The sequence below is a fragment of the Podarcis bocagei genome (genome assembly GCF_964188305.1).
Source record: "Podarcis bocagei genome assembly, chromosome: 14".
NCBI classification, from domain to species: domain Eukaryota; kingdom Metazoa; phylum Chordata; class Lepidosauria; order Squamata; family Lacertidae; genus Podarcis; species Podarcis bocagei.
In genome coordinates, this window is record NC_138139.1 from 19,574,112 (window position 1) to 19,600,270 (window position 26,159).

General features: G+C 41.7%; 1 protein-coding gene across 3 annotated transcripts in view; it reads right to left on the bottom strand.

The window, feature by feature from the left end:
• The window catches only part of ABHD2 (abhydrolase domain containing 2, acylglycerol lipase), a 37,541-nt gene continuing 11,382 nt past the window's right edge, over positions 1–26,159 (bottom strand). For 2 of the 3 annotated variants that reach the window (XM_081171231.1, XM_081171232.1), the window contains exons 2-11: positions 24,845–24,926; positions 22,481–22,682; positions 14,438–14,613; positions 13,089–13,256; positions 10,507–10,690; positions 7,085–7,177; positions 3,621–3,731; positions 1,977–2,046; positions 1,062–1,146; positions 1–208 (exon numbers count right to left, since the gene is read on the bottom strand). In XM_081171231.1, the coding sequence (XP_081027357.1) occupies positions 15–208; positions 1,062–1,146; positions 1,977–2,046; positions 3,621–3,731; positions 7,085–7,177; positions 10,507–10,690; positions 13,089–13,256; positions 14,438–14,613; positions 22,481–22,682; positions 24,845–24,893 (1,332 nt within the window). In that variant the 5' untranslated portion in view covers positions 24,894–24,926 and the 3' untranslated portion in view covers positions 1–14. The remainder of the gene's footprint in view (positions 209–1,061; positions 1,147–1,976; positions 2,047–3,620; positions 3,732–7,084; positions 7,178–10,506; positions 10,691–13,088; positions 13,257–14,437; positions 14,614–22,480; positions 22,683–24,844; positions 24,927–26,159) is intronic. The other variant, XM_081171233.1, reaches the window with a different exon arrangement.

Here is a 26,159-nt window from a genome sequence, read left to right on the forward strand (position 1 = left end):
GTCTTTGGAACTGTTTATTCTTGGCCAGATGATTGTTCCGTATCGGAGCATTGTGATTTATTCTTCTCCCACTGACAGATGGCATTGGCATATTGGACCACAAGCTTATCCATCCAGGTGAGGGGTTCAGGAAAGAGTACTGCACCCTCAAAAAAACCCAGGTGACCTCCATGCAATGGCAAAACAAACATGACATTCTCCCGCTTTTCTGCAAGAGTGAAAAAACAAAGTTTAGAACTCAACAGGTTCTGCATCTTAACAAAGTACAGTACTCTGCCCAGTAAAACCTCAGGTTTAAGGTATAAAAGGTAAAGGGACCCCTGACCATTAGGTCCAGTCACAGACGACTCTGGGGTTGTTGCGCTCATCTCGCTTTACTGGCCGAGGGAGCCGGCGTACAGCTTCCGGGTCATGTGGCCAGCATAGCCGCTTCTGGTGAACCAGAGCAGCACACGGTAAAGCCGTTTACCTTCCCACCAGAGCGGTACCTATTTATCTACTTGCACTTTGACGTGCTTTCGAACTGCTAGGTTGGCAGGAGCAGGGGCTGGGCAACGGGAGATCACCCCATTGCGGGGATTCAAACCACCGACCTTCTGACTGGCAAGCCCAATGCTCTGTGGTTTAGACCACAGCGCCACCAGCGTCCCTTCTACTCTACTGTATTATTTTGGCTGGAAAATGTATATACAGCCACCTGTGTTCCAGGTAGGCATGATACTCCAGTTATAAGGCAGTTGCATTAGTCAAGATGCAAGCTACATGAAATCAAGTCTGTGCTGGGTATTTCCCACTGATCCTTCTAGAAAGTAAGATATCCCATTACCCTCATCTACGGCTCCTTTAGTGTCAAATTTTAGGTTGCAAACTCCTTGGGGAAGGGGCCTATCCTTTTGGACTCTGTAAAGAATATGCACATTATGGTGCTATATGAGACACATGCATAGGTTACAAGTTTGTATGGAAAAACAAACATGCCTTCTGCCCTCCAAGGCTATCTTTAGGTTATCACAACGCTACACTGCCTTGCAGAAATCTATTTACTGAAGCTTTCAGCTCACCTGAGAGGGCTTTTGGTATTGATAAGAGACTATCGTGCACCAGAGGGTCATCAGCAGCATTAACCAGCAAGAGGGGAACAAAGATCTGCAGATTTAAAAAAAAGAATTCTGTGTTGGAACACAATCTTGTTTGTAGTCTAGTTATGAAGTCACAATTGAGTACATCAAGTGCTGTAGGTGCCCTGAACCTGCAGAAACACCACTGTTCAGATAATACACATTTAAAATTGATGGGGGGGCTCCTTAGCACCAGTGTAAGTGATTTCTGTCACAGAAAGCTTTTATTACTACAAGCAGCAGTCAATAGCATATCTTCTGCAGTGCTGGGTTTGAGGCAAAACCAATTCATTGTTTTGCTATAGGTGGAAAAAAAATTTGAACTAGTATAAAACTCAAGAGTGTAGAATTGGCTACGGTGACTTAAATTTAATATTTCCAGTGACAGACATCTGCTGCTTTCTAAATTTAGGGAAAACGGCAACAGAATTGGGGGGGGGGAGCACTAATGACAGCATATGTAGCCTATTCCATAGAAGTTAATCAGAAATTGCCCTACAGAAAAACAATAGGTAAATAGATTCTATAAGAAATGTTGGTCTCCAAGTACCTGACCATAAGATAGAGGAGCTTTAGTTTCTTCAAAAGATAATAAACTGGTTGTAAAAATTTCACAGATATGCATATTTCCACTTGCTGACCATACCACAAATAAGCATACTTTCCAAGGCAAGAAAAATTATTGCTCATTTATGATGACCCCACATAAAGCCTTTTGATTAGAACTACTATTCAGCAACATGTGCTATAAATTTGGCTAGAAGCACATGGGGACGTTCTCCATCTCACCTCAAATCTCACATACTGACATAAGTGGTGCATGTCAAAAACTAGAATAACAATATCATATCAACTTACTTTCTGCAAGTAATGCAGGCAGCTCTCCTGTTCATAGTATTCCTTTAAGGTGCTGTAGCCATGGAACTTCCTGAGACACAGTAAAAAGAAAGCTTAAGCATTTAGAGATTTTCTTGTTATTGAATCACACATATTTTCTTCTAATTCTTATACAAAGGATTACAATAGTTCTCCAAATAAGACACTTGAAATGATTACTTCTATACAAGTTAAAGCCAACATTCTGCTTCGGCTTTCAAAAGAACTAACTAGTGAAACATCCAAAGAATATGGAACTATTTATATGTTCCTCTTGTTCTTAGATTTAATATCTAAATTCCATTCCCCAAGACTGACTGTCCTGCAGGAAAAAGCATCAAAAGAAGAATGTGGCTACTTGGTAAACAATTAGCTAGGGAACAAAATACCAGGCAAGGAAGCAGTAAGACAAATATGTGGAAAGGAGTGTACACACACCGTAGCCATATAAAATACACTGGAAACATCCTTTCCAATTTAACTGCAGAACCCCTAAGTTAAGGAAGTTAAAACTAATTATATTACTAGCCCCTCTTTAGATGCAACATCAGGCTCCTAAGTTCTTCTAAGAACAAAAGTCAATCCCCTACCTAACTAGTAGAACGTAATGCTGATGTTCATATAACTCCCAGCCACCCTAAATATTATTTGTAGTGGTCATGAGTCATAAACAGGGCATCCTACGAATTATTTGTGTACAATACATTCCAGGACTCCTTGGATGAAGTAACAGAAGCAAGCAAAAACAAGCAAGGAAACACACATAGGAGGTATAGCAACTCCTAGTCCACCTATTTGGGAATGCAAGTTTTACTGAGGAACAAGTGTGCAGCCAAAAAAAGGAGGGTGTCCTCTGAGGACAGGGTTGATTTCTTGCCATATCATTATAGGGTGTAAGGGAAACTAAGGCTAACCAACAAAGGCTTTATCTAGTTTCTACTGGAAAACCTACCCTTGAAACTCCATGACAGAAGTTCAGCTATGTAACACAATATGTAGAAAGTGTTAAGCACTGATCATAAGGAATCACAACTTTTTGTTATGCCAATGGCTACTGGCAAATCAGTATATGAAGAATTTGATACAACTACAAATCTAAAATACACATTTCATTCAGACCGGCTTCATTTTCCATCTATACCATAACTGAAAGTGATTCAGCAGTGGTGCTAGCATTTGGGAGCATTGGTGCTTCTAACAAAATAGCTCTATTCTGATGAACTTTTACCAGCACCCCTCAGGTGTTTCTGTAGCACCACCGAGTAACTCAAATTATTGGAATTTACCAAAGGAATTAGATGACACGGATCACTGTTTTCTAACCATTCAGAAAAGATTTCTAGTACTGGCTGAAGATATGTTTCACAGAAACACTGTAGAACCTCAGCTGCATAGTCTGATTCGTCACCCTGCACCCTAATTTTACTCACTCAACAGCTTTGCTATTTACAGCATGGTAAATTCATTTTTAAAAGTCTAACGAACAAGAGGCAAGACAAACCTGTAAACAATAAGATCTAGAAAGAATTGGGAGTTATATGCACAAAGATGATAACAGCAGCTTGCATTTCAGGAAGGTCTAAATGACAGGGGAGAGTTACCAAATGTGCTTCTTGATGTCCATACCTCATGATACTGTCATCAATCTGCATAAGGGATGTTGCTGTGTGAAGTCTGCTCAAGTCTGACTCTAATAAACTATGAGGCTTTTTAGGGCTCTCAGCAAACAAGGTGTGTCTGAAACGTAGAGAATGAAGTGAGTGACTATGAAACACAGACATACTGTAACTATTAGAGAACCTACTCTATTGGGTTTACTGCTGATCTGAAGGTTACTCCATAAATTGCTTTATGTTGACACAGATCTTAAGATCCATGTTACTGTCATCTCCAATACAATTCTGAATCTGTCCCGTGTGAAGAAAATACAAAAGGCAGTTTTGTTCAGCCCTGAAGACTTGATACTGGCACAGATTTTGAAACTGGTGCAGAAACTGGTGCAGATACAAACAGTATACAGTGGTGCCTCGCAAGACGAAATTAATTCGTTCCGCAAGTTTTTTCTTCTTGCGAGTTTTTCGTCTTGCGATGCACGGTTTCCCATAGGAATGCATTGAAAATCAATTAATGCGTTCCTAGGGAAACCGCCTTCAGACCAGGTCCGGGGACAGTCTGTCCCCCGACCTCTTCTGAAGGCTGGGGGGGGGGGGACAAGGGCTTTTCTTCCCACTGCCATCCTTCAGAAGGCTGTTCTGAAGTCTGGCGGTGGGAAAAAAAGCCCTTCTTCCCATCTCCCGCCCCGCAAGCTCCGGGGACAGGAGGGCTTTGCTGCCGACCGCCAGCATTTTAAAAGCCCCTGCTGTCCGGGGCGATTTTAAAATGCTGGTGGGCGGGAGCGAAGTCTCTGCTGTCCCGGGGAGATTTTAAAATTCTGCCAGCATTTTAAGATCGCCCGGGGCAGCAGAGACTTCTCGCCCAAAGCAAGGGGAGCTCTCCGAAGGGCTCCCCGTGCTTGGGGCGACAGGCTGCCGCCCCAAGCCTCGCGCACCCGGCAGGACCTCCTGCTGGGCGCGCGAGGCTTGCAGACACTCGCCCAAAGCAAGGGGAGCCCTCCAAAGGGCTCCCCGTGCTTCGGGCGATAGGCTGCCGCCCCAAGCCTCGCGCACCCGGCGGGACCTCCTGCCGGGCGCGCGAGGCTTGCAGACACTCGCCCAAAGCAAGGGGAGCTCTCCGAAGGGCTCCCCGTGCTTCGGGCGATAGGCTGCCGCCCCAAGCCTCGCGCACCCGGCGGGACCTCCTGCCGGGCGCGCGAGGCTTGCAGACACTCGCCCAAAGCAAGGGGAGCTCTCTGAAGGGCTCCCTGTGCTTCGGGCGATAGGCTGCCGCCCCAAGCCTCGCGCACCCGGCGGGACCTCCTGCCGGGCGCGCCAGGCTTGCAGACACTTGCCCAAAGCAAGGGGAGCTCTCCGAAGGGCTCCCCGTGCTTCGGGTGACAGGCTGCCGCCCCAAGCCTCGCGCACCCGGCGGGACCTCCTGCCGGGCGCGCGAGGCTTGCAGACACTCGCCCAAAGCAAGGGGAGCTCTCCGAAGGGCTCCCCGTGCTTCGGGTGACAGGCTGCCGCCCCAAGCCTCGCGCACCCGGCGGGACCTCCTGCCGGGCACGCGAGGCTTGCAGACACTTGCCCAAAGCAAGGGGAGCTCTCCGAAGGGCTCCCCGTGCTTCGGGTGACAGGCTGCCGCCCCAAGCCTCGCGCACCCGGCGGGACCTCCTGCCGGGCGCGCGAGGCTTGCAGACACTCGCCCAAAGCAAGGGGAGCTCTCCGAAGGGCTCCCCGTGCTTCGGATGACAGGCTGCCGCCCCAAGCCTCGCGCACCCGGCAGGACCTCCTGCCGGGCGCGCGAGGCTTGCAGACACTCGCCCGGGGGCCGGCTGTGGGCGAAAGTCTTTGCTCCTGACCGCCAGCAATTTAAAACAGGTCCCCGGAGATTTCCCTATGGGCTTTCGTCTTGCGAAGCAAGCCCATAGGGAAATTCGTCTTGCGAAGTGCCTCCAAAACAGAAAACCCTTTCGTCTTGCGGGTTTTCCGTCTTGCGAGGCATTCGTCTTGCGGGGTACCACTGTACCTGAAGGAGCGTCCCCCATCGTTCAGCCCAGACACTGAGGTCCACCTCCGAGGGCCTTCTGGAGGTTCCCTCACTGCGAGAAGTGAGGTTACAGGGAACCAGGCAGAGGGCCTTCTCGGTAGTGGCACCCGCCCTGTGGAACACTCTCCCATCAGATGTCAAGGAAATAAACAACTATCTGGCTTTTAGAAGACATCTGAAGGCAGCCCTGTTTAGGGAAGTTTTTAATGTTTTATCGTGTTTTTAACACTCTGTTGGGAGCTGCCCAGAGTGGCTGGGGAAACCCAGCCAGATGGGCAGGGTATTAATAATAATTAATAAATAATAAATTAATAATAATAATAATAATAATAATAATAATAATAATAATAATAATCGTAGTAGTAGTAGTAGTAAAATTGAGCCAAGGTCAGAAGTGTTTAAGAATCAGTGTACTGCAGTAGTCAGGAAGTTGGCCTTAGAGCAGTAGATCCCAGTTCAAAGTCCTGCTCAGCCATGAAGCTTGCTGGTGTTGACTTAACTTGAGCCAGACATCTCAGTCTCATTTTTCTCACAGTGTTGCTGAAAAATAAAATGGCAGTGTGTGTGCGTGCGCGCAACCACGTATGCCACCTTGGTATCCTTGAAAGAAGGAATCTCTCTGCCCATCCCAATGCTGGAATTTATTTCCACCTTTATGTTGCTGCAAAAAGCAGTGGGGTCTTCAGGGGCTGAAAAATCTGCTTGGGGGACTGAATGAGGCCCCTGGGCCAGAGGTTAGCACTCCCTGCACTAGGTCCTGTGGGCAATTACATTACTAAGCAATAGCCCTGTCAGCATTGGTGAGAACAATGCAAGAGGGTGTGTGCTGTAGACTATGGATCAGATGCATGATCATGTTCTCCGAAAAGCAGAGGTGGAACAGAAAATGTGCAAAAGGAAGTTTGGTTTGAGGGTTGGCCTTAGAGCACAAAAGATCCATTATGGAGAAAAACAAGCCGTCCTTCAAACCTGCTAAAGGTTGCTCATGCTTACAACTAAGAGCTCTTTTAACAGGAAGATTAATATATTTAGTTAAGTTGTCATAATATTTAGTTATCTGGGATGAATTAAGGGGGTTCTATATCCTATACATAATTAGAGTCTCTTAAAGCTGTTTTTCCATACTGGCTTAAACAGGAAGCAATACAGCAACTACAGTTATAAGCTTTGACTACTGCTAACCTAGAACTGTTCAAATAACCAGTTATTGTAATTTCACACCCTTTCCCCAAGCACAGCCAAAGTGTCACAGGCTTTCTTAAGTAAGATATTTCTGAAAGTAAGGTTACTAATGCACATGGTTCTTCAGTAGCTACTGATCCAGAGGAGAATTAATTTTGTTGGTACCCTGCTCAACTTGGTGACACATAAGAACAATTTATGGTACTGCACATTATCAGCTGACACAGAGGCCCATTTAGAATATAAAGAGCATCATTTTGTACCTGTGAGACAATATGATTTTCTTCAAGTTGTCTGCCATGAGGAAGTTGTAAAATCTCCGACACTGATCCCATTGCATGAAGGTTTCCTGTGCCCTAAAGATATGACATGGGGGGAAATCAATTGAAAGCTGGAAAAAGCAAGCTTCCAGGGTCATAGCAACAAAAAGTACTCTGCAAATAGATGGCAGCATTTCCACATAACTAATTTGATTCACTTAAAGGGGCCACCTATAAGCTATTACAACTTAAAAAGTACACAGTAATGCACAGTAAAACGCACAGTAATGCATAAGAGAAATGTGTCATTAAAGGATTCAGCCAGCAGGGGGAACAAAAGCATTAGAAACTGGAGCACAAAACAGCCAACAGCTTGCAAAACAGAACTTTCTAGGAAGAGATGGGTTCAGTTCTAAGTTGTCTCAACAGGTAATTTCAAACATGCGTTACAAAAATTGACAGAGCATGGACAGATGAACTCAAAACTGTATTTGAAACTGCTTATTTTTTAAAAAACAGGGTTAACTAGGTAAGGAAAACACAGACAGAGCAACTAGTACTTATAAGAATGAGAGGTTTTTGCACAATACCCATCTCCCTTTTAATATTGCAGTCTCTGAATGTGTACACATGCCAAAGGTGGCACAGTCTTGTGAAGCAATTTGTAAAAGTCTAAAATCTATCTTGCAGTTACATGCAGTATCTTCACATTTTTCCCAGGTTCAAACAAAGTTTGACAAATATTTTAGAGATGGGGAGGAGAGAAGGCACGGTGTATTAAGCTTATGTTGTTCCAATTTCTAATCCTCTTGCTTAAAAAAATTAATCCTGCCACAAGATTTCTGCAGCTGCACAGTCTTAAATATAAAGGGAGCCTTTGTTGTCCAGTTTGGAACCAGAGCTGAATTGCTATGTGTTCTATTAATATGGAGGTTGCCATTTCCTTAGCTTGCTTGACACTTTCTCCAACCAGAAGGGCCTCCTGTGTAGTATTTACATTCAGATACAACATCCTTTAGTTAAAGTGCAGTTGCAGCTATAGTACTGCAACTAATGGATTTCAATGGCATTTATTTCCTAATAAGCAGAACTTTGCATACTAAATGTCATTCTAGGGAAGGCTTCCAACTCTAAATCCATTTGTGCAAGTGGGTGACGAAATAAATTATTGGTTGTTGTTTTTTTAGAACAGTACCCTCCCCTTGGGTTTTGACCTTAAAATACACCAGAGCTCGTCAAGGTTAGGTCAAACGATTTTTAACCTTTCTTTCAGAGTACACTGCCCTCAGCGCACAGGACTATAAAAAGCATGGTTGCTACATACTCTGCCTGAAATAACATTACTGTAAATGTACAAATATCTAATCAGATCTGAAAGAACACCAAGAAATTCCCTTCCTAAACCTCTACCCATCATTTGGAGACTGGCAAGAATATAAGACTCTATCTTTCAATATTCCAGTGTAATCTGGCTTTATAATACTTTCGATACCATTGACCATGGTGTTCTTCTGAAGCAACTGTCCGAAAAAGGGGTTGGGTGGCACCACTTTGCGGTGGCTCCAGTCCTACTTGGATGGCCATTCCCAGAGGGTGTTGCTTGAGGAATGCTTTTCAGCCCCATGGAACCTTCACATCTACATAAAACCGCTGGGTGGGGTTATCCAGAGGTTTGGAGTACATTGTCAGCAGTATGCTGATGACACTCTGCTTTATTTCTGCTTTACATCTGCAGGTGAGGCAGTGGAAGTGCTGGACCAGTGTCTTGCCTTGGTAATGGACTGGATGAGAGCCAAAAAACTGAAACTCAATCCATATAAGACTGAGGCACTGTTAGTGGGTGGTTCCCTAGACCAGATGGGTGGAGATCGCCTGTTCTTGATGGGGTTACACTTCCTCTGAAGGAGCAGGTTCATTGCTTTGGGGTACTCCTGGATCCTTTGCTGTTGCTCGAGGCTCAGGTGGCCTCAGTGGCCCAGAGTGCTGTCCATCAGCTTCAGCTGGTGGCCCAGCTACACTCCTATCTGGACAGGGATAGCCTAACTACTGTTGTCTATGCTGTGGTAACCTCAAGGTTGAATTACTGCAATGCGTTATACGTAGGGCTACATCTGAAGACGTTTCAGAAACTTCAGCTAGTGTGGAATTCAGCTGCCAGGTTGCTCAACAGAGCAAGATGGCTTGAGCATACTACACCAATCCTGGTCTGACTTCACTGGCTACCAATTGTTTCCGGGCCCAATTCAAAGTGCTGGTTTTGACCTGTAAAGCCTTGAATGGCTCAGGACCGCAATACCTCAAGGACCATCTCTTCCCATATGAACCTACCCGGACCTTGAGATCATCCCCTGACGCCCTTCTTTGTGTGTCTCCTCCTTGAGAGGTCCAGAGGGTGGCAACATGAGAACGGGCCTTCTCTACCGTGGCTCCCCATCTGTAGAATGCGCTCCCCAGGGACGTTCACCTGGTGCCTTCATTATATAACTTTAGGTGCCAGGCAAAAACTTTCCTTTTTAACCAGGCCTTTGGTTCATTTGACTGACATCCTATGTCCTTTTAAAATGTGGGGGTTTGGGGGGGGGAGGGAGGGGGTTATTGGGTTGTTGTTTTCATTTTGATTATGTATTTTGTGGTTTTATATTTTGATTTTGTTCTGTGAACCACCCTGAGACCTCCGGGTATAGGGCAGAATATAATATAATATAATATAATATAATATAATATAATATAATATAATATAATATAATATAATATAATATAATATAATATAATATAATATAATATATAATATATAATATAATATAATATAATATAATATGTGTTGTGCTTCTACGTAGCACAAAGCAAACATCTTTAAGGTCCTTTTTTAAATGTCACTTTTGATCTCTTGGGATATATGTAGCTTCTGTGTGCACACATGGACACTACTATACATCCTGTTTGGAGCCTCAGTTCAACACTGGAAATACACAGAGCCAAAGTAGTTTTGGGAGACTGTGACTCTGAACAAAAGAACAGCAGGAGGGAAGGGTGTGCCTAATATTCTTCCCACTGGCACTAGATCTCAAAAAATTTGGCCATGACAAAGCTTCAAAAGAGACTGCTAATAATGAATAAAAGAGTACAAAATCAATAGGCTGGGTATATGTGGAAATGGTTTGCACCCTTTGCTCTCAACTAAATGCGTACAGCAACTGAATATGCCAACAGCAATTTTAATGATGAAATTTGCTGCAAGTTCCCAGTTCCCTTTTTTGTGCAAAAAGTTCAAAACAGTTTAGTAACAAAACTTCACACAACTAAAGTTTTTATGCCCCTGAACCCCAAAGAAAGCTTTTGGTATCTGTATCATATCTCCATGACCAGCAGATTATTTCCTTAGGCATGTACCATAAGTTTCTCCTGTTCTACAAGACCAAGCTTACCTCAGTGCACTGTACCCTTGACATACGCTGACACAGCACAATACACCCTCTTGGTTAGTCTGGTTCTCCCCCAGATATTTGCACACTATGTTTCCACCAAGGCTGAAGCCCACAACAACCAGCTTGGACTGAGGATAAGTTTTCCTGATGTAGTTCACCATGGCTCCAAATTCCCATGTGCAACCTGTAGAACAGCAAAGAAAATTAAACATGACATATCACAGACGCATCTAAAGTCCCAATCTTCCCCTAGAGCTCACATATGCACTTCACAAGAGACAACATTTCTAACATCATTGTTCATTATTGAATCACAATGGGCATTTTTGCACATATACAGTGATATTCCAGAAGATCATACAGAGGGAGAATACACCCACATTAATAGTGAAACCCACACCTGCTCTTCTAAAGAAACTTTTTATTCCCTTTTTTTACTGCCATATGAACAGAGCCTCTAACTGCCGGCTACAGCAGAAAACTCCCCCCCCCCTTTAAAGGATCATAGCAAGTTTTTCAAAATATTTCATTCTCTGTTCAGCAGTCATCAGGTTCCAGCCAAAAGCTGTAACTAAAAATACTACACACACTGTCATTTCTTCCAACTGTGAACTGGGAGAGAAATCTATAAAGTATCCCCCTCCCTGCAAAAAAAAACCAAATTGCTGCTCACAGTCCAGATTTCCAGCAGCTATTCAGCGATCAAGTCTAATTTGTGCATTTGACTGTGCAGGGATTTGTACAAACTTTTGGGAACTGAAGACTGTATTCATACACATAGCACTCCTGTGCCAACATGGCCTGGCTATTATTTTCTACTGTCAATGGCCACTCCTTCAAAAAACATTTACAGGAACCAAGGAAGCTGCCTTATACTGATCAGTGGGGTCCATCTAGCTCTGTATGGTCTACAATGACTTACAGTGGCTCTCCATGGTTTAAGATGGAGTCTCTCCTAACCCTTCTTGGAGATTATAAGGACTGAATCCCAGACATTCTGCATGCAAAGTAGATGCTCTACCTCTGAGCTACAGCCCTCAGATACATTATAACCCTGCAGGAATTTTTTAGAGTTAGGGACAGCACCAAGAAGCCTTAATACCAATACCACGCTGATCCCCAGGGCTTGCTTGCAGTGACTGAAACAGGACTATGTTGTGTTCCAGCTAAGCAACGTAACATGGGTTTCTGAGACACTCTGTCAGCCCTTAGGTGGGCACAAACAGTTATTGCCAAGCTTCTCACCTCCATATTCTGGAGGGTCACAGAATATGGGGAGATGGGGATCTTGGCAAAACATTTCAGACATTGGTTGGACAGTGAGCTTCATATTGGACCCTTGGCTACAGATGCAGTTTCTCTTTGGCTCCCTCCCCCTTCTCCCAGGAAAGGGTGCTTAGCTTTGCACTAAAGTAGGGCTGCCACATGTCCAGGAATCAGACTGCAATTTTTTAAAAATCGGACTGCAATTTGGGAATATGGCAACCCTATACTAAGGTTTTGGATGCACTTCCATCTCTTTCCTTTCAGAGGATGTCTTCCCAAAAAGAACAAGAGAATAGGATAGCTAGGGTTGGACCAGATGCAGCTCCGTGGCTGGGCATGCTCAGCCTGTTATATACTGAGTTGATTTCCCAGCCCCTGAGAGGATACATGTGTCCCAGCTTGATATTTAATACTTTGGGGAGGAGAGACATTGCACAGCACTTTTTTGGTAGGGAGGATGCATCTTCATTCTTGAAAATGTTTTTCAAGCCTTGTTTATGAACACCATACCTAAGCCTCAAAGAACATAACTCCCATAGGAAGGAGGGGCGGTGCAGAGCTTTACAACAACATTTTGGGTTGCTCAACAACACTCCAGAATTATCTCCTGAGGGCGGAATAGACTATGGTTATTAAAGAGCAGCCATGCAGTAGACCGCACCCTGGAGGCTTGAAATTCTAATCACAAGCACTGAGATACAAGATGTGACAAGAGCCAACAGGCCTACATCAGCTAAAGAGATCCCCACTCTCCTTTAATAGATATCAGCTTTATGCTCACCTGCTCTCTAAAGCTATCTTGAAAAGTTACACATCAATTACTTTTCTGGCAAAGAGAATCTGAGTAAATAGAGAGCTACTTTTCTCCTAGGTGGATGAATGTACTGGACACACAGACACCGGGAAGCTGGTAATGCTATAGTGGTTGCATCTTCAATTGCTATATCATGGTCATCCCATTTTGAAGCATTATATATGGCAAAACATTGGCATTGTCCCTACTACTTTCCCTTTCCAATGCTTCCCAATATAGTCTACTGTAAAGAGAGGGGTTTTCAGGAATCAACCTTTGGAAACAAAATTAATGCAGACTTAGCACAAGTAATGGCTGCTACTTCGAATCCTTCCCCCCCCCTTTTTTTTTGGAAATTGAGCAAATAAGTCATCCTGCTTGGGAATTAGCAAAAAGGAGGAGGTTTTATCACAGACAACACTTTCAAGCTTCAGAAGGCACCATCTAGTTGCTTTGACATTAGAGGACTTTGTCCAGTTGCAAAGTAACTCTGAAAGGTTAAGATGAAAGAGCCAATATTTACCATAAGTGAACATGCGTGGTGAAGTCAACTCAATAGTTGGCAGAGCTCCAAGGTGGTTTAGCACAGCACATCGATAGCCATTCTTCTGGGAATAGTCAACAAAGGTGCGGATGTACTGCTTCTCACTGTGATTGGCTATTCCTGGACAAATTACCATTGTGATATCTTCTGCAAAATGAAAAAGGTCGGGAGAGGTAAGTTTTAAAGCAAAAGCAAAAGAATACATGCTAGTTACACCAGTTTCATATTCCACAAAGACAAAACACATTTATTTCACAACAAAGCTATTTTTGCTCCTCATGCATACAGTTTGTTCAATCTGTAGTGATGTTTTATATGCTATGTTTATAACATCAAGGGAAATACACAATATGCCCTGCACAATTTCAGAGTTTGTTCATCTAAGTTCTTTCATCTAACTGAGAGGAGTTTATTTTAACACGTTACGATGTCACTGAGAGAAAGGATTTCTGTCAGTTTTGGTACATTATTTTGAAACGCTTCATGAAGAACCTTGAGGTAATGTATCTGATTAAAACTGAAGGTCTTTGAGCCTAACTAGAAAGAACTTTTTAAGAGAAGGAATGGTTTGCTTTTGCCACGTCTGTTGACTAAATAAAGGGTCCAGATTTGTACATCTAGCTGAAAAATATCAATTTGGTCAGCAATGCTTCCTTCTTTTGAAGATCAAATCAAAGTTGCCGAGAAAGCAATTGCTGAGAACAGCTCTACAGCTCATTGCATTGCTATCTACATTGGGAAACAATGCTTGGTAGTAAGAATCAACCCTCCAGCATCTGGTACAATTCCACATTTGAGAGTGAAATTCTTGGAATATTTAGCAGCAGCTTCCTATGCACTAGAGCAACATTTCAAAACAAGCAGAATCAACAACCCCTTGTACCTCACCTTCAGAAAGACATGTCATTACTCACTAAATTTTGATATATTGTTTTTAAACACACACGCACGGACACACACACGTTCCAGATGTGATTAAGCCCATATACACAAGAGAAAAGTCCTACAGGCCAAACAGCCTGTTTAGAGACCTTAATCCTAAGCTTTATGTTATTTATGGGTCAGAGGAATAGCATTTCATGCCCATTAACTCAACGGGAAATCTAGGCCATAAACCTTGTATCTTATCACTTGGTTGTAAAAACTGTTTTTTTGGTACATGATTCATAACAGCACTAGCTGCAGAAGCTTACAACCACCTAAACATGTCCCGGAGTTGTGAAAGCAGTGGCTCCCTAGCCTGCCAATGGTAGCCAAAAATAGTAGTGCATTTCCCCCACATTTACTCAAACTTCTAATAAAAAACCCACAACTGTTGGTTATCTCACCTCTAATGCAGTTTTCAGCCAGTGGTTCAAAGAGGTCAAAAGTTGCTGTTGCACCATCTGACATTGTGAGGTACTTGCGAAGTCCATAAGGATGCGGTGATCTTACTCTCCCCATCTTCCCATAGAGGGCAGTCTGAATGTGCCCACTCTTTCCCCAGATCAGAGGTGGAATGTACCTACAAAGAAAACAAATGCATTTATTTGCTTTAGGACAGCAGATCTGCTATTGAAACAAGGGCACTTTCTTCCTAGAGTAGTATTTAGTGAAGTGTAGGGGTAAAAATAAGGAGCAGCTGCTCGGTAAGTGCATTGGCCAACAGATATAGAACTGGAGCCCCCAACCTATTGATCTGGTATCAGGTATGATTTAGTGACCTCTGAAAAACACTAGCAACAGAATGCTTACAAAAGCATTTCCTTTCAAAGGAGAAGAGAACATCTGTACTATGCTTATCAGGAAGGTGGTACTGCCTGGTGCCAAAGCAGATGGCCTTTTATCTCGGATTTATGCTTGCTGGTGTACTGAAGAAGAAACTTGTGGGGGGGAGGGAGATAAAGATATAAAGATGGTAACTTTATCTGCTTTAGGAACACCAATCTAAATGGGAAGGAATCAGTAGGTGAGCAATACAAAGCTGCCAGACAGGAGGGACCTTTTCAATGCATATCAGGAAACCTAGTTAATTACTCAAAAGAAGTATGTCCTTGGTACCAATACAGAGGTCATGAGCATATCAAAGTAGTGGAAAGCAAGCTTTCGACTGTACACAGAACAATCATGCCTGACACTGGTGAGCTCATCAGAACCTGAGTTCCCAACATAAAAGTATAATGAATGTCTAAATTATGTGCTTATACTATCATTGGATTTTACCTGCCACCTGTCAGAGAGTCTCTAGGTGACTCACATCAGAATAAAACTTAATAAAATTTAAAACATAGCAGCTATCACTAATTTGGACCAAAATGCAAAACACAGAAAAGCATCAGTATTAGAATGTCACTACACATTGCTCTGGGATGCAGGTGGCGCTGTGGGTTAAACCACAGAGCCTAGGACTTGCCGATCAGAATGTCGGCGATTCGAATCCCCGCAATGGGGTGAGCTCCCGTTGCTCGGTCTCTGCTCCTGCCAACCTAGAAGTTTGAAAGCACGTCAAAGTGCAAGTAGATAAATAGGTACCGCTCTGGCGGGAAGGTAAACAGCATTTCCGTGCGCTGCTCTGGTTCGCCAGAAGCGGCTCAGTCATGCTGGCCACATGACCCAGAAGCTGTACGCCGGCTCCCTCGGCCAATAAAGCGAGATGAGCGCCGCAACCCCAGTCAGTCACGACTGGACCTAATAGTCAGGGGTCCCTTCACCTTCACCTTTACACATTGTTCTACAGCAACTGTCTGTCTGTCAGCAACTGATTCTCAGTAATTCCCAGTAATACACAAGCAATGGACCAAAACAGCACATTCTATCAAATGCCTGGCAAAAACATGAACTTGGTGCTGAAAAGTTACTAACATAAGCACCAGACAGTCATCATAGGGGACAACATTCTTAACCAGGAGCTCATAAGAGAAACAGCCCTCTTCCCTTCTTATGTGGAGAGGTGCTCCATTGGATGGATTTATTGTGTCCTATTGGATTTATTGTGTCCTAAGCCCTCCAAGGCCTGGGAACCCATTATGAAGAGAGATCAGGTCAACACATGTGCATGCACCTGCTCCAATAAATAAATAAATCAGTAACCTGGCCAGTCAAACAATAGCCAAATATTGAAGCACAGATTTACTAGAAGAGAGGGGAATATGAAGAGAGATACTGTGGCTCTAGAAAACGTCAGAGCCCAATCCCTTCTACATGACCCCAGAGCAAATGAAATGGTCTCAGAGATAGCCCCAAGTCTGGGGCATTTGCAACATGTGCATGCTTGATTTATGCTTTCTCTTGAATCTTACTTCTGATTAGACATGGCTGTACTTATAGCACATTGCCAGTGGGAAAAGTTGGCCACATGGCTTAATTTGGAAGAGGGCAGGTAGGCATACTGAAATTATTGCAGAGCTGCAGCTAGGTCACACTGTACCACATACACACGCTAGTATTGTTGCAAATGCAGGAGCATTAATCAATAACTGATTCCCAATAATGTAAACATTCTTAAGAGGACAGCCAGGCAGTATTGCTTAGGAACATAGAAAAAGTTTGTAGATCAATAAAGGAAAGCATGTTGTCAACCGCCCTGAGATCTACTGATGAAGGGGGGAATACAAATTTAATAAATACAGGAAACACAGAGTTGCAGTGCAGAGGTGCCTGCCCCCTTTTAAAATTAGACAAACGGCTTTACTGAGTCTTGTAGGTAAAGCAAAGGGGCCCTCAATGTATTGCTATCAGAGGACAGCATGATACAACGAAAAAGGGGGCTATCAGTCACACAGACTTTGTGATTTTTTGGAATCTTTGACAGTAATCAAATAACAGATAGTCAATTGACTAGCACTGCAATCCTATCCAATTTGTTCAAACACATTCATACATCTTTCATATCCTGTGCAATGTTTGGTGTTGCTAATAGAATTATTCATGAAAGGTCATCAGCATGGTCTAATTAGACATTAAACACCAGCAGTGGAAATACAGATAGTTGGTGGTTTTTTAGCAGACTGGAAAAAAAGAAATTTCCATTATGCAGTTAGCTGTCCTAAACTGGTGTTCTAAATGCTCTTAGCAGCCTTGTGGTTAATAATTCCAAAATATATAGACCAGTATCGTGGCAGCTCCTACAACGGTAGTGCAAATGATACATAAGTCATGTTGATTATATGCAAGTAGAACATATGTACACAGCCATTTAGCTTCAGTTTCTACACAAAGTTCCTCTTCTTGCTCTAGTAAACAGCACTGCATTCATGCAATTGTGCTGCTTATAGTCATGCTACTCTCAAAAGAATGCCAGAGATGCTCCTAGTTCCCTGTGGACAACAGTAAGAGCATTTCACAAGATCTTCAGATTAATGAGCTGCACTAGCATTTAAATTACTTGTTCCCATTATAGGCATATGACAAGACTTCGAAGTTTGGAAACTTTACTAAGAGAGTGTTGTTAAGATGCTGCTTAAGAATATGCCTGAATCTTTTAAAAAAAATGTTAAGGTAGAATTATCATTAGCCAAATTTGAGCAACCCAAAGTTTTATCCAAATTTAGTCATAATCAAAGTTGACCCAATGACACTAATGGACATGACTGAATTAAAAGATCTGCTATGAGCAAACTTTAGTTGGGGCACAGCGCTCATTTCCCAAATTAAGAAGACCGCCATCAGCTACAAGATGTTGTTGATACTGTGCTACATACTCTACCTTGCTGAAGCTAATTAGGTCTGGGTCAGGTCAGTAATCGCCTTGGAACCATATAGATGCTGCCTTGGGTTCCGCAATGGAAGAAAGGCAGGATTCAGAATAAAAAATAAATAAATAAGCAAACAAATGATGGCGCCTAGAATTGTGCTTTTGTCCTGGCCTTCTAGTGCTACAGGCTCTCACATTAAAGTTATTACTGATCCAGAATTATTGCCAAGCTGAAACAGTTTAAGAGGGGGAAAACATATAAATAAATATTAACTATGCTGCACACTGTAGAAACATAGGTTACAGAAGGACACCCTAGGCTGATGGCAACTTTTAGAAAAAAAATCTTAACTTTAATTGTTACTGGTTCTAAGTGTTTTGATTAAACCACTGATATCAGTGGGACCACTCTAAAAATGACTTAGTTGTCTTACCACCACTGACTTGCTCCACAGCACTGTTCTCACAAAGTAGTTCTTGCAAAAATTTCACAGCGGGAACTACCTTTTCCTGTTTTTCTCACCAACCACAAACACAATACATTTATATGGCTCAAGAGTTTCACCAACTCTACACTTCCTTTATGAAGCAAAGCATTTAGCAGCCTAATAGACAGCTTCTTCTCCTTCATGACTGTTCTCCTAATAAAGGTGTATTTGCAGTGCAGTTACTCACAGTTCAAACATGCATTATGCTGGTGAGAAACACAGAAACGGTGCATAGCTGCACACAATTACATTTGATAACAGATAACACTGTCACTGGGGAGTGGTTTATCAGTGAGCAGTTTCTATTGTACTCCTGACAGACTTTGGATCAGTCCTCTTTTGCCACCATTCCTTGGTATTAATATCTAAGGGCCTTTCAAGAGGCCCCCAACATGCAATTTACAGTGGTACCTCAGGTTAAGTACTTAATTCGTTCCGGAGATCCGTTCTTAACCTGAAACTGTTCTTAACCTGAAGCACCACTTTAGCTAATGGGGCCTCCTGCTGCTGCCGCGCCACCGGAGCACGATTTCTGTTCTCATCCTGAAGCAAAGTTCTTAACCCGAGGTACTATTTCTGGGCTAGCGGAGTTTGTAACCTGAAGCGTATGTAATCTAAAGCGTATGTAACCCGAGGTACCACTGTAATTCACATCCAACTACAAGGAGTCTCATAGGAGCGTTGGGAATAATGATGAGTCTGTGCAATGTTTCCCAAGGCCAAGTGCCCATAACCAAAGCACTAGTGATGCAAATGTATGGAATATTCTTTTTGTTTGAGTGTTAGTATTTTGCTTTCCAAATCACATTCCTTTAGCAGTCAACAAGCCTCTCAAGATCATGTACATGGAAATGTTACAAGTTTAATAAAATCTTGCTTTTCAGTATTACACCATCTCAGCACAGGAAACCAACTGTCTAGCCTGCAACATGTATTCCATATCACCCTGAGAGCTGATCCAAAAGCAAGCAAGCAAAAGCCATTTTTACTTGCTTGTTAAAATTGTGCTTTGCCTTTCTACCCAATTGCACACTTTACCTTAATATAGAATGTAAAAAGCTCAGCTTGGCCCATTATCCATTAAAATATTTTATGCAGGTTGAACACAGAAGTATTGTGCTATGTACTATGGCAAGAGGATTAAAACACTTTATCATGTGCTGCTTGCAGTCCTGCTGACCTTGCCACCCCATGACAAATGTTCACTACTGCTGAATGATTTTGGGGGAAAGAGAACAAAAACTCAAAAATTACTACAAATGCTGGTCAGGTGGAAAGTGAAGTTAAACCTCATCAACTTGTGCTGTGTTGTCATTTTACGCTCCTTTCAGGAGTCCAGTTCCTACACAAGCTAACTTGATTAAAACAGAAATTACAGTTTGACCTGTGTGAGTTTTTACTCACTTGTTCCAGCAGTCCTTTAAAATCAGAGATCAAACTAGAAGAGGCATGCAAAATCCCTTAAGCCTCAGTAAGGTCCTTGGAATATCCCAAGGAACACAGTAATTAAGATTCCATGCATTTTGTACAGGGTTTAACAGCAGTTTTTTACTTGGTTAACTGGAACCCAATCTTGCACGTTTCTCGAGAAGAAAGTTCCTCTGTGTTCAATGCTTACACCCAAGTAGATTAAAAAACCCCCCAAAAAACTAACATGCTCACTAAACTATTAACGAGCCTTCAAATGCAGACATTACCAAGTCTCAGTGATAAAAATAATTGTTTAAATTAAAAAATTAAGATTTTAAAATTTTGAATAGGATTTTAAAAATTCAAATCAGACAGTTTAACAATCTGAATCTATGCTCGCCCTACAGTTTGTAGTCTGACTAAAATAAATGTCTCTCCCAAATATATACAATGCTTCCAACCAATTTGTTCATTCCTCAGATATGAATATTTGCATTCCACCTGATGTAAATAAAACAAACTGCTCAAATTTGTCCAGTAATTATCAAATCTTACTTAGTTATATTAATTGTGGACATTTAATTTTGTTTAATTAACTTTAAACAAAATTTATTAACATTTTGTTTTCTACCTTATTTTTGAGCTGCTTGCCAGCCCCAAACAACCAGTTTGTGGACCAGCTCTGGTCTAGACATTAAAACAAAATCGTACTTCTGCTTTACATCAGAACCAAGTCAGAATGAGAGAAGGGGAGGGGCTTTTCTACACAAGTGTATGACAAGTATTTGGCTATACAGTACAGCAAATTCAGGTGGTTGAAGGTGGTTTTCCTTCAACCCACTCAGATTATAATGGCAACCCCCCCCCAAAAAAAAACACCCAAAACAGTTTAGATCAGGTAGCAATGCAGTATATGAAAAGGCCTCATTTCTGGAAAGCTCTCCTTCCTATGGAGAGGCACCTGACACTTTTCTTCCTGAAATCTGTTTTTACTGCTCTCCTATTTTAATACATATTCATTTTCCAATCCAACATTTAGTTTATATTCACATTTAAACAAGACAGACTTGCAATAGTTTACCTGCATAAAAATCTTTCAGATTTTTGTATCATAATGGTAGGAAACTTTCTATAAAGCTATTGCTTCCCACACATATCAAACATAATTTTACATTAATGATTTAACCAATACTTTATTTAGCTACATAATTATATATGTATAATTATATTCAGCTCTGATAATCCACAGGAAGCCATGAAGTATGAAATTCTATACTACTGGATTCAATAATAAGTTTCTCCGAGAGGTTCTTCCTTTGTATTTGCTGCCTTCTTTCAATGAAACTCAACCAGTAAGGAGATGTAACAGTGGACATATCTCCATAATGGAAAAGGGGTTTGCTGTACATTTGCATCAAAGCAGAGTTGTGGCAGATACAGATGCAGAAATTGCTGCTATTACAGTGGTACAGTGGTGCCTCGCAAGACGAAATTAATTCGTTCCGCGAGTCTTTTCGTCTTGCAATGTTTTTCGTCTTGCGAAGCACGGTCCGTCGCAACTGCGCCTCTTCAAGCGGCTTTAAGAAAAAAGCGAACAAACTCGCAAGACGTTTTCATCTTGCAAAGCAAGCCCATAGGGAAATTTGTCTATCGAAGCAACGCAAAAACCGAAAAACCCTTTCGTCTAGCAAGTTTTTCGTCTTGCGAGGCATTCGTGTTGCGGGGCACCACTGTACCTCTGGTTACAAACTTCATTCGTTCCAGGGGTCTGTTCTTAAACTGAAACCATTCTTATCCTGAGGTGCACTTTCACTAATGGGGCCTCCCGCTGCGCACAATTTCATTTAAAAATAATATATATTCACTTTAACACACCAAAAATAAAAGACAAATATCCATCAACACAAAGCAAAAAGAAAATTAATACATTGAATAGTGATCTCAAAACCTTAAAATAAAAATGGTCTTTTCCTATAGACCAGACTTTCCATCTACTCCTCAAAGATTCTTTGCCTATCATGGAGGAGTCACAGTAGATTAAAATGTGGATTGTTCATTCACCTTTGTGCAGTATCTGCAGGTACAGATAGGTGGCTTAATGCATTACTGCCATGAAATCTCCTGCCTCCCCCAACGAAAGTAGATTTGACGAATTATTTTGGTAGTTTTTGAGGTTTGACAGTAAGTAATATTGTTTTAATACTATTTCTCCAAACCAAAGATCTCACTGCAAATGGGTATTAATCCAACTCAACAAAATTAGTTTATTGCTACAAAACAACTTCAACTAAGGACATAGCAATGACCTGGTCATTTCAGCAAATAACACTTCCTGATGCTAGACTGATAGCTCCAAAAAGTACAGGAGCACTATCATTCCCCATACTAGATCTGAAGACTGAATAGGGGAAAGTCATTACCTTAATTGCCCTGCTTATGATCACCAGAGACATGTGGTTGTCCGTAAAAAATGGAAAACTGGACTAGATGGGCCTTGGAGTTTGATCAAGCAAAATAGGTTCTTTCCACATGTTATATGGCAACAAACCCAGGCTTGTTACCAAGTATGAACTCAACAACAGGATGTAGTCAGCCTCGCTCTCTTAAATCCAACACCTCTATACGATACACAAGTTTCCAAAGATAGAAATGTTTCATTCACATAATAAGCCTTTATGTTCTTAATATTTGCACAAAAATGTTCCATTCTATTCCCAATAAAAGATCTCTTCCCATTTGTAAATATGTATGAATTTTTGCATTTGGACACCTAAACATTCATATATTCATTGGATACTCACTCTTTGGTTAGAAGAGAGCATGACTTGAGTAGAAAGCGGGACAAAGGAGTGTCTTGGTATATGAGATCTGGAGGGGCAGTTGGGCTCTTCAGATTCAAGCAGCGGACAATAATGTAAAGAACAGCAGCAACAGCAGCCAACTTCACCCCATCGAATACTGCCGGCAGCTCAGGGGTTTCCATTAAGGAATTCATCTTGAAATCTATGAAAGAAAAATAAAGCTCAGAAATCTATTTTCAGCAACTGAGACATGCTTACAAAGCGGTGCCATGGAACAGTGTTGTTAGAAATGCTTTCATGTATAAAAAACATTCATAAAAAGCCCAGATCAGGGCAGGCTCACACAGAACAGATTATCCAGTTTAGCTTAAGAGCTATGTGTACATACACAATAAATCTCTAGACTCTACACCAGAACATTTTGACAAAGCAGAGACTTCTGTTCTTGGTTGACAATCCTTATCTTGATTTTTATCTCTATATTACCAATTAAAGATTAGACACTCCAAAGAACAACTGCATGACAGAACTGCTTTGACAGTGTCTAGAATTCTGTAGACAGTGTCTAGAATTAGGATATTTATTCCAACCCCCCATGCTGTCTAAATGTTGTTTGATGACTCTACCAGTATTGATAAAGCTCCTATCCAAGCAAAGGATAAAAACAAAATCAGCTAACTGAAACAAGATACAAGAATTGCAAGAGAAGTTACACAAAGATGCTGAATCATGGAGGAGTAGAAGCAAATGCATCCATGCAGGAGATGACTTGTGCAACTGTCAATGGCAAGGAGTGTCTATTGTCAGCACCAGCTGGCTTGCCAGCTACAGCCATTCCTTGACAAACTTGCCACATAAACATGGTTAGATAACCTTGAATTTCTATCCCATTCTACCTACCTTAAGAGCCCAAGGAAGAGTACAGATAAGCAAAGAATACAAACAAATTGCAACCTTAAAAACGCAATACAGAATATACATAAAGCAATTTAAAAAACACAACACAAAATAATATCAGTAATACAATTTAAGACACAGAACTCACAAGTACAACAGAAAAGGTATTCATTGGCCCCATTCTTTCCTGGATAAACAAGTGGGGACCTTAGGAACAGTGTAATAATTATGATCTAAGGGACAATCACAACCCTACCACGAAGGAGTTCTGCTATGAGGCTGCAGCCACAGAGATGTACCTATCCTATATCACCAGCAAAAAGGCCATGTCCACTGATGGGACCACAAGGGGGGCTACCCTCTAGATCTAAGGCTTATGTAAGTGCTGAGGTTATGTGGCCAATTACACGGCTTGCTGGACTAGTAAAAATTGCATTGTAATTTTTATCCAACAATCTGATGACATGTTATGGTTATGGTAATGGTTAACGTCACTGCAATAGCCCACTCTGTTTTATGTTGCTTTTTATGTTGTATCCCACCCTGGGATCATTATGATGAATGGTGGGCTTGTAAAATGAATATTAGTGAAAAACGCATCCATCTGTTATTACTAAGCTCAATTTGTTACTGCAGTTTCTCTCGTTGAAGCTTTTCAGAGTTTCCCCAGAACTAACAAGCTACAAAAGTCCACGTGAACATGGCAATGAGTAAGGCTGCTTGTCCTTGAGCTCTGTGGGCTGTTTTAATTTGTTATTTTGAATAGTTTTAAAGTCAGTTGGCTCAGTCACTAATGTTAATTGCAATATACAGGCAAGAGCATATCTGTTTTTACTTTTATGTGGGCTTAAAAGCAATATATTTTAATTGGAGGACAGGCACTGGGAGAGTAGCATTTAGCATTCAACTGATAAGGAATGCTTTTTAAAAGCTCACTGCGACGAAGGAGACTCTGCAGTTTTAACACAGTTACCACAAATACACAGACCCGTAGTGCTTTAGATAAATTGTCTGGAACTACTTTGTCAGGTTTAGTCCACAAATCCATGCTTGACTATTATGAATCAAGGGAGGCAGAAGTAATTGCAAAGCAAGATGAAATTAATTTGTCTTATATGGACTACCTGGTTCTTCATATGGCAAGAGTACAAGAAATGGGGCTGAAGATGCCTTATCTCAAGTAAGAGTTTTTGCTACACCTCTATTGAAAGCTTAACTAACTGGTCAGCTGATCTGGACATGTTAGGAGCTGATACATATGCTCCCGGGCAACCTAAGCTTCCTCCATTTAATAAAACCTCAACAACAATTTTGGCACGATAGACTCGGCCACAACTGAGACCAGCAGAAAAAGCATTGCTAGATTACATACCAAAATAGCAGCACTCTGTTTAGCAATAATTTGCAGGATGTTGAGAGTAGTCCTTGACAACTCTCAAATAATGCATTCAATCACATAAAACCCACCTTGTGCTGTGTGCCACTTATTCTTAAATGCAGGAAACTCGGGAATCATCTAAGCAAATATGTTGTTCAGATCAAGGTTAACCTATAAAATAAGAGACAAACTGAATGTTATTTTACTGGCAATAACAACACAGCAAAAGTCACAACAGGCTCAGAGCACAACCCATCTAGAACACAAGAGGATAGCTGTCATAGGTCCACTTCATGCAAGCCAGCTACCCAGGGGCCACCTGAAGTTGAAGAGAGCTAATCATGTGCAGTAGCCCACCATATGAATCTGTGAATATGATTTGCTTCCATGTTTTGGCAAAACCATATTGCAAAGACAACAGCATAGCAGAATATATAATCTATACATAGATTTATATATACATATAATCTATGTAACAGTATGTTACATCTATGTAACAGATTTATATATACATATAATCTATGTAACAGTAGTAGATTCCCATTTTATACAACAAACAGCCGATAAAAGCTGCATAATCAGCAATACTGGTGCCACGAGATATAGTCCTGTATAATATTTATGCTACATAGGAGAACAAGGTTGTACATCTGCCTGAGTCAAAATTAAGCTGACAATAAAAACTTTTGTACCTATAAACTATAAAAAGTTGTTCAACCTGAATTCCTCTAACATTAGCAAAACTTGTATTGTTCAATATCAGCTGCCCCAACACATATCTGACAGCAGCAACGTTTTACCTGAAGAAAACTCAAAGAAAGTCTATATTGAAGTTAAGTCAATGCTAATGCAAAACTGTGCAAAATATCTGCTGGATGAAAGATGGTTGAAGTGATGGCTGTTACAATGGATAAAACCTTTGGTGTGCGTAATCACAGGAACTGAGGCAATACTGTAGAACAGGCTTCCTCAAACTCGGCCCTCCAGATGTTTTTGGCCTACAACTCCCATGATCCCTAGCTAGCAGGACCAGTGATCAGGGGTGATGGGAATTGTAGTCTCAAAACATCTGGAGGGCCGAGTCTGAGGAAGCCTGCCGTAGAAGAGTATAAAAGCAGAAACATATAGATATTATAATGCTTTGTAGAATATCCCTATGAAGGAAAGATTGGAGGGTGGGACTGATGAGATAAGATCAAATGCAACACCTTGTGCTAGCAATTAAATACTCTAGAAGAAACTAAACCAGCCTAAAGCAAAGGAAGTTAGTAATAACTCAAACTCCAATCAAGCTCTTGACATTTAAAGGGAATGTTTGCAGAAGTAGAGCATACACCCTTGCCACACCCAGGGAAAAGGCAGGAAGGAATATGGCTGTAGTGTCATTCACCTCTTTAATCAGCT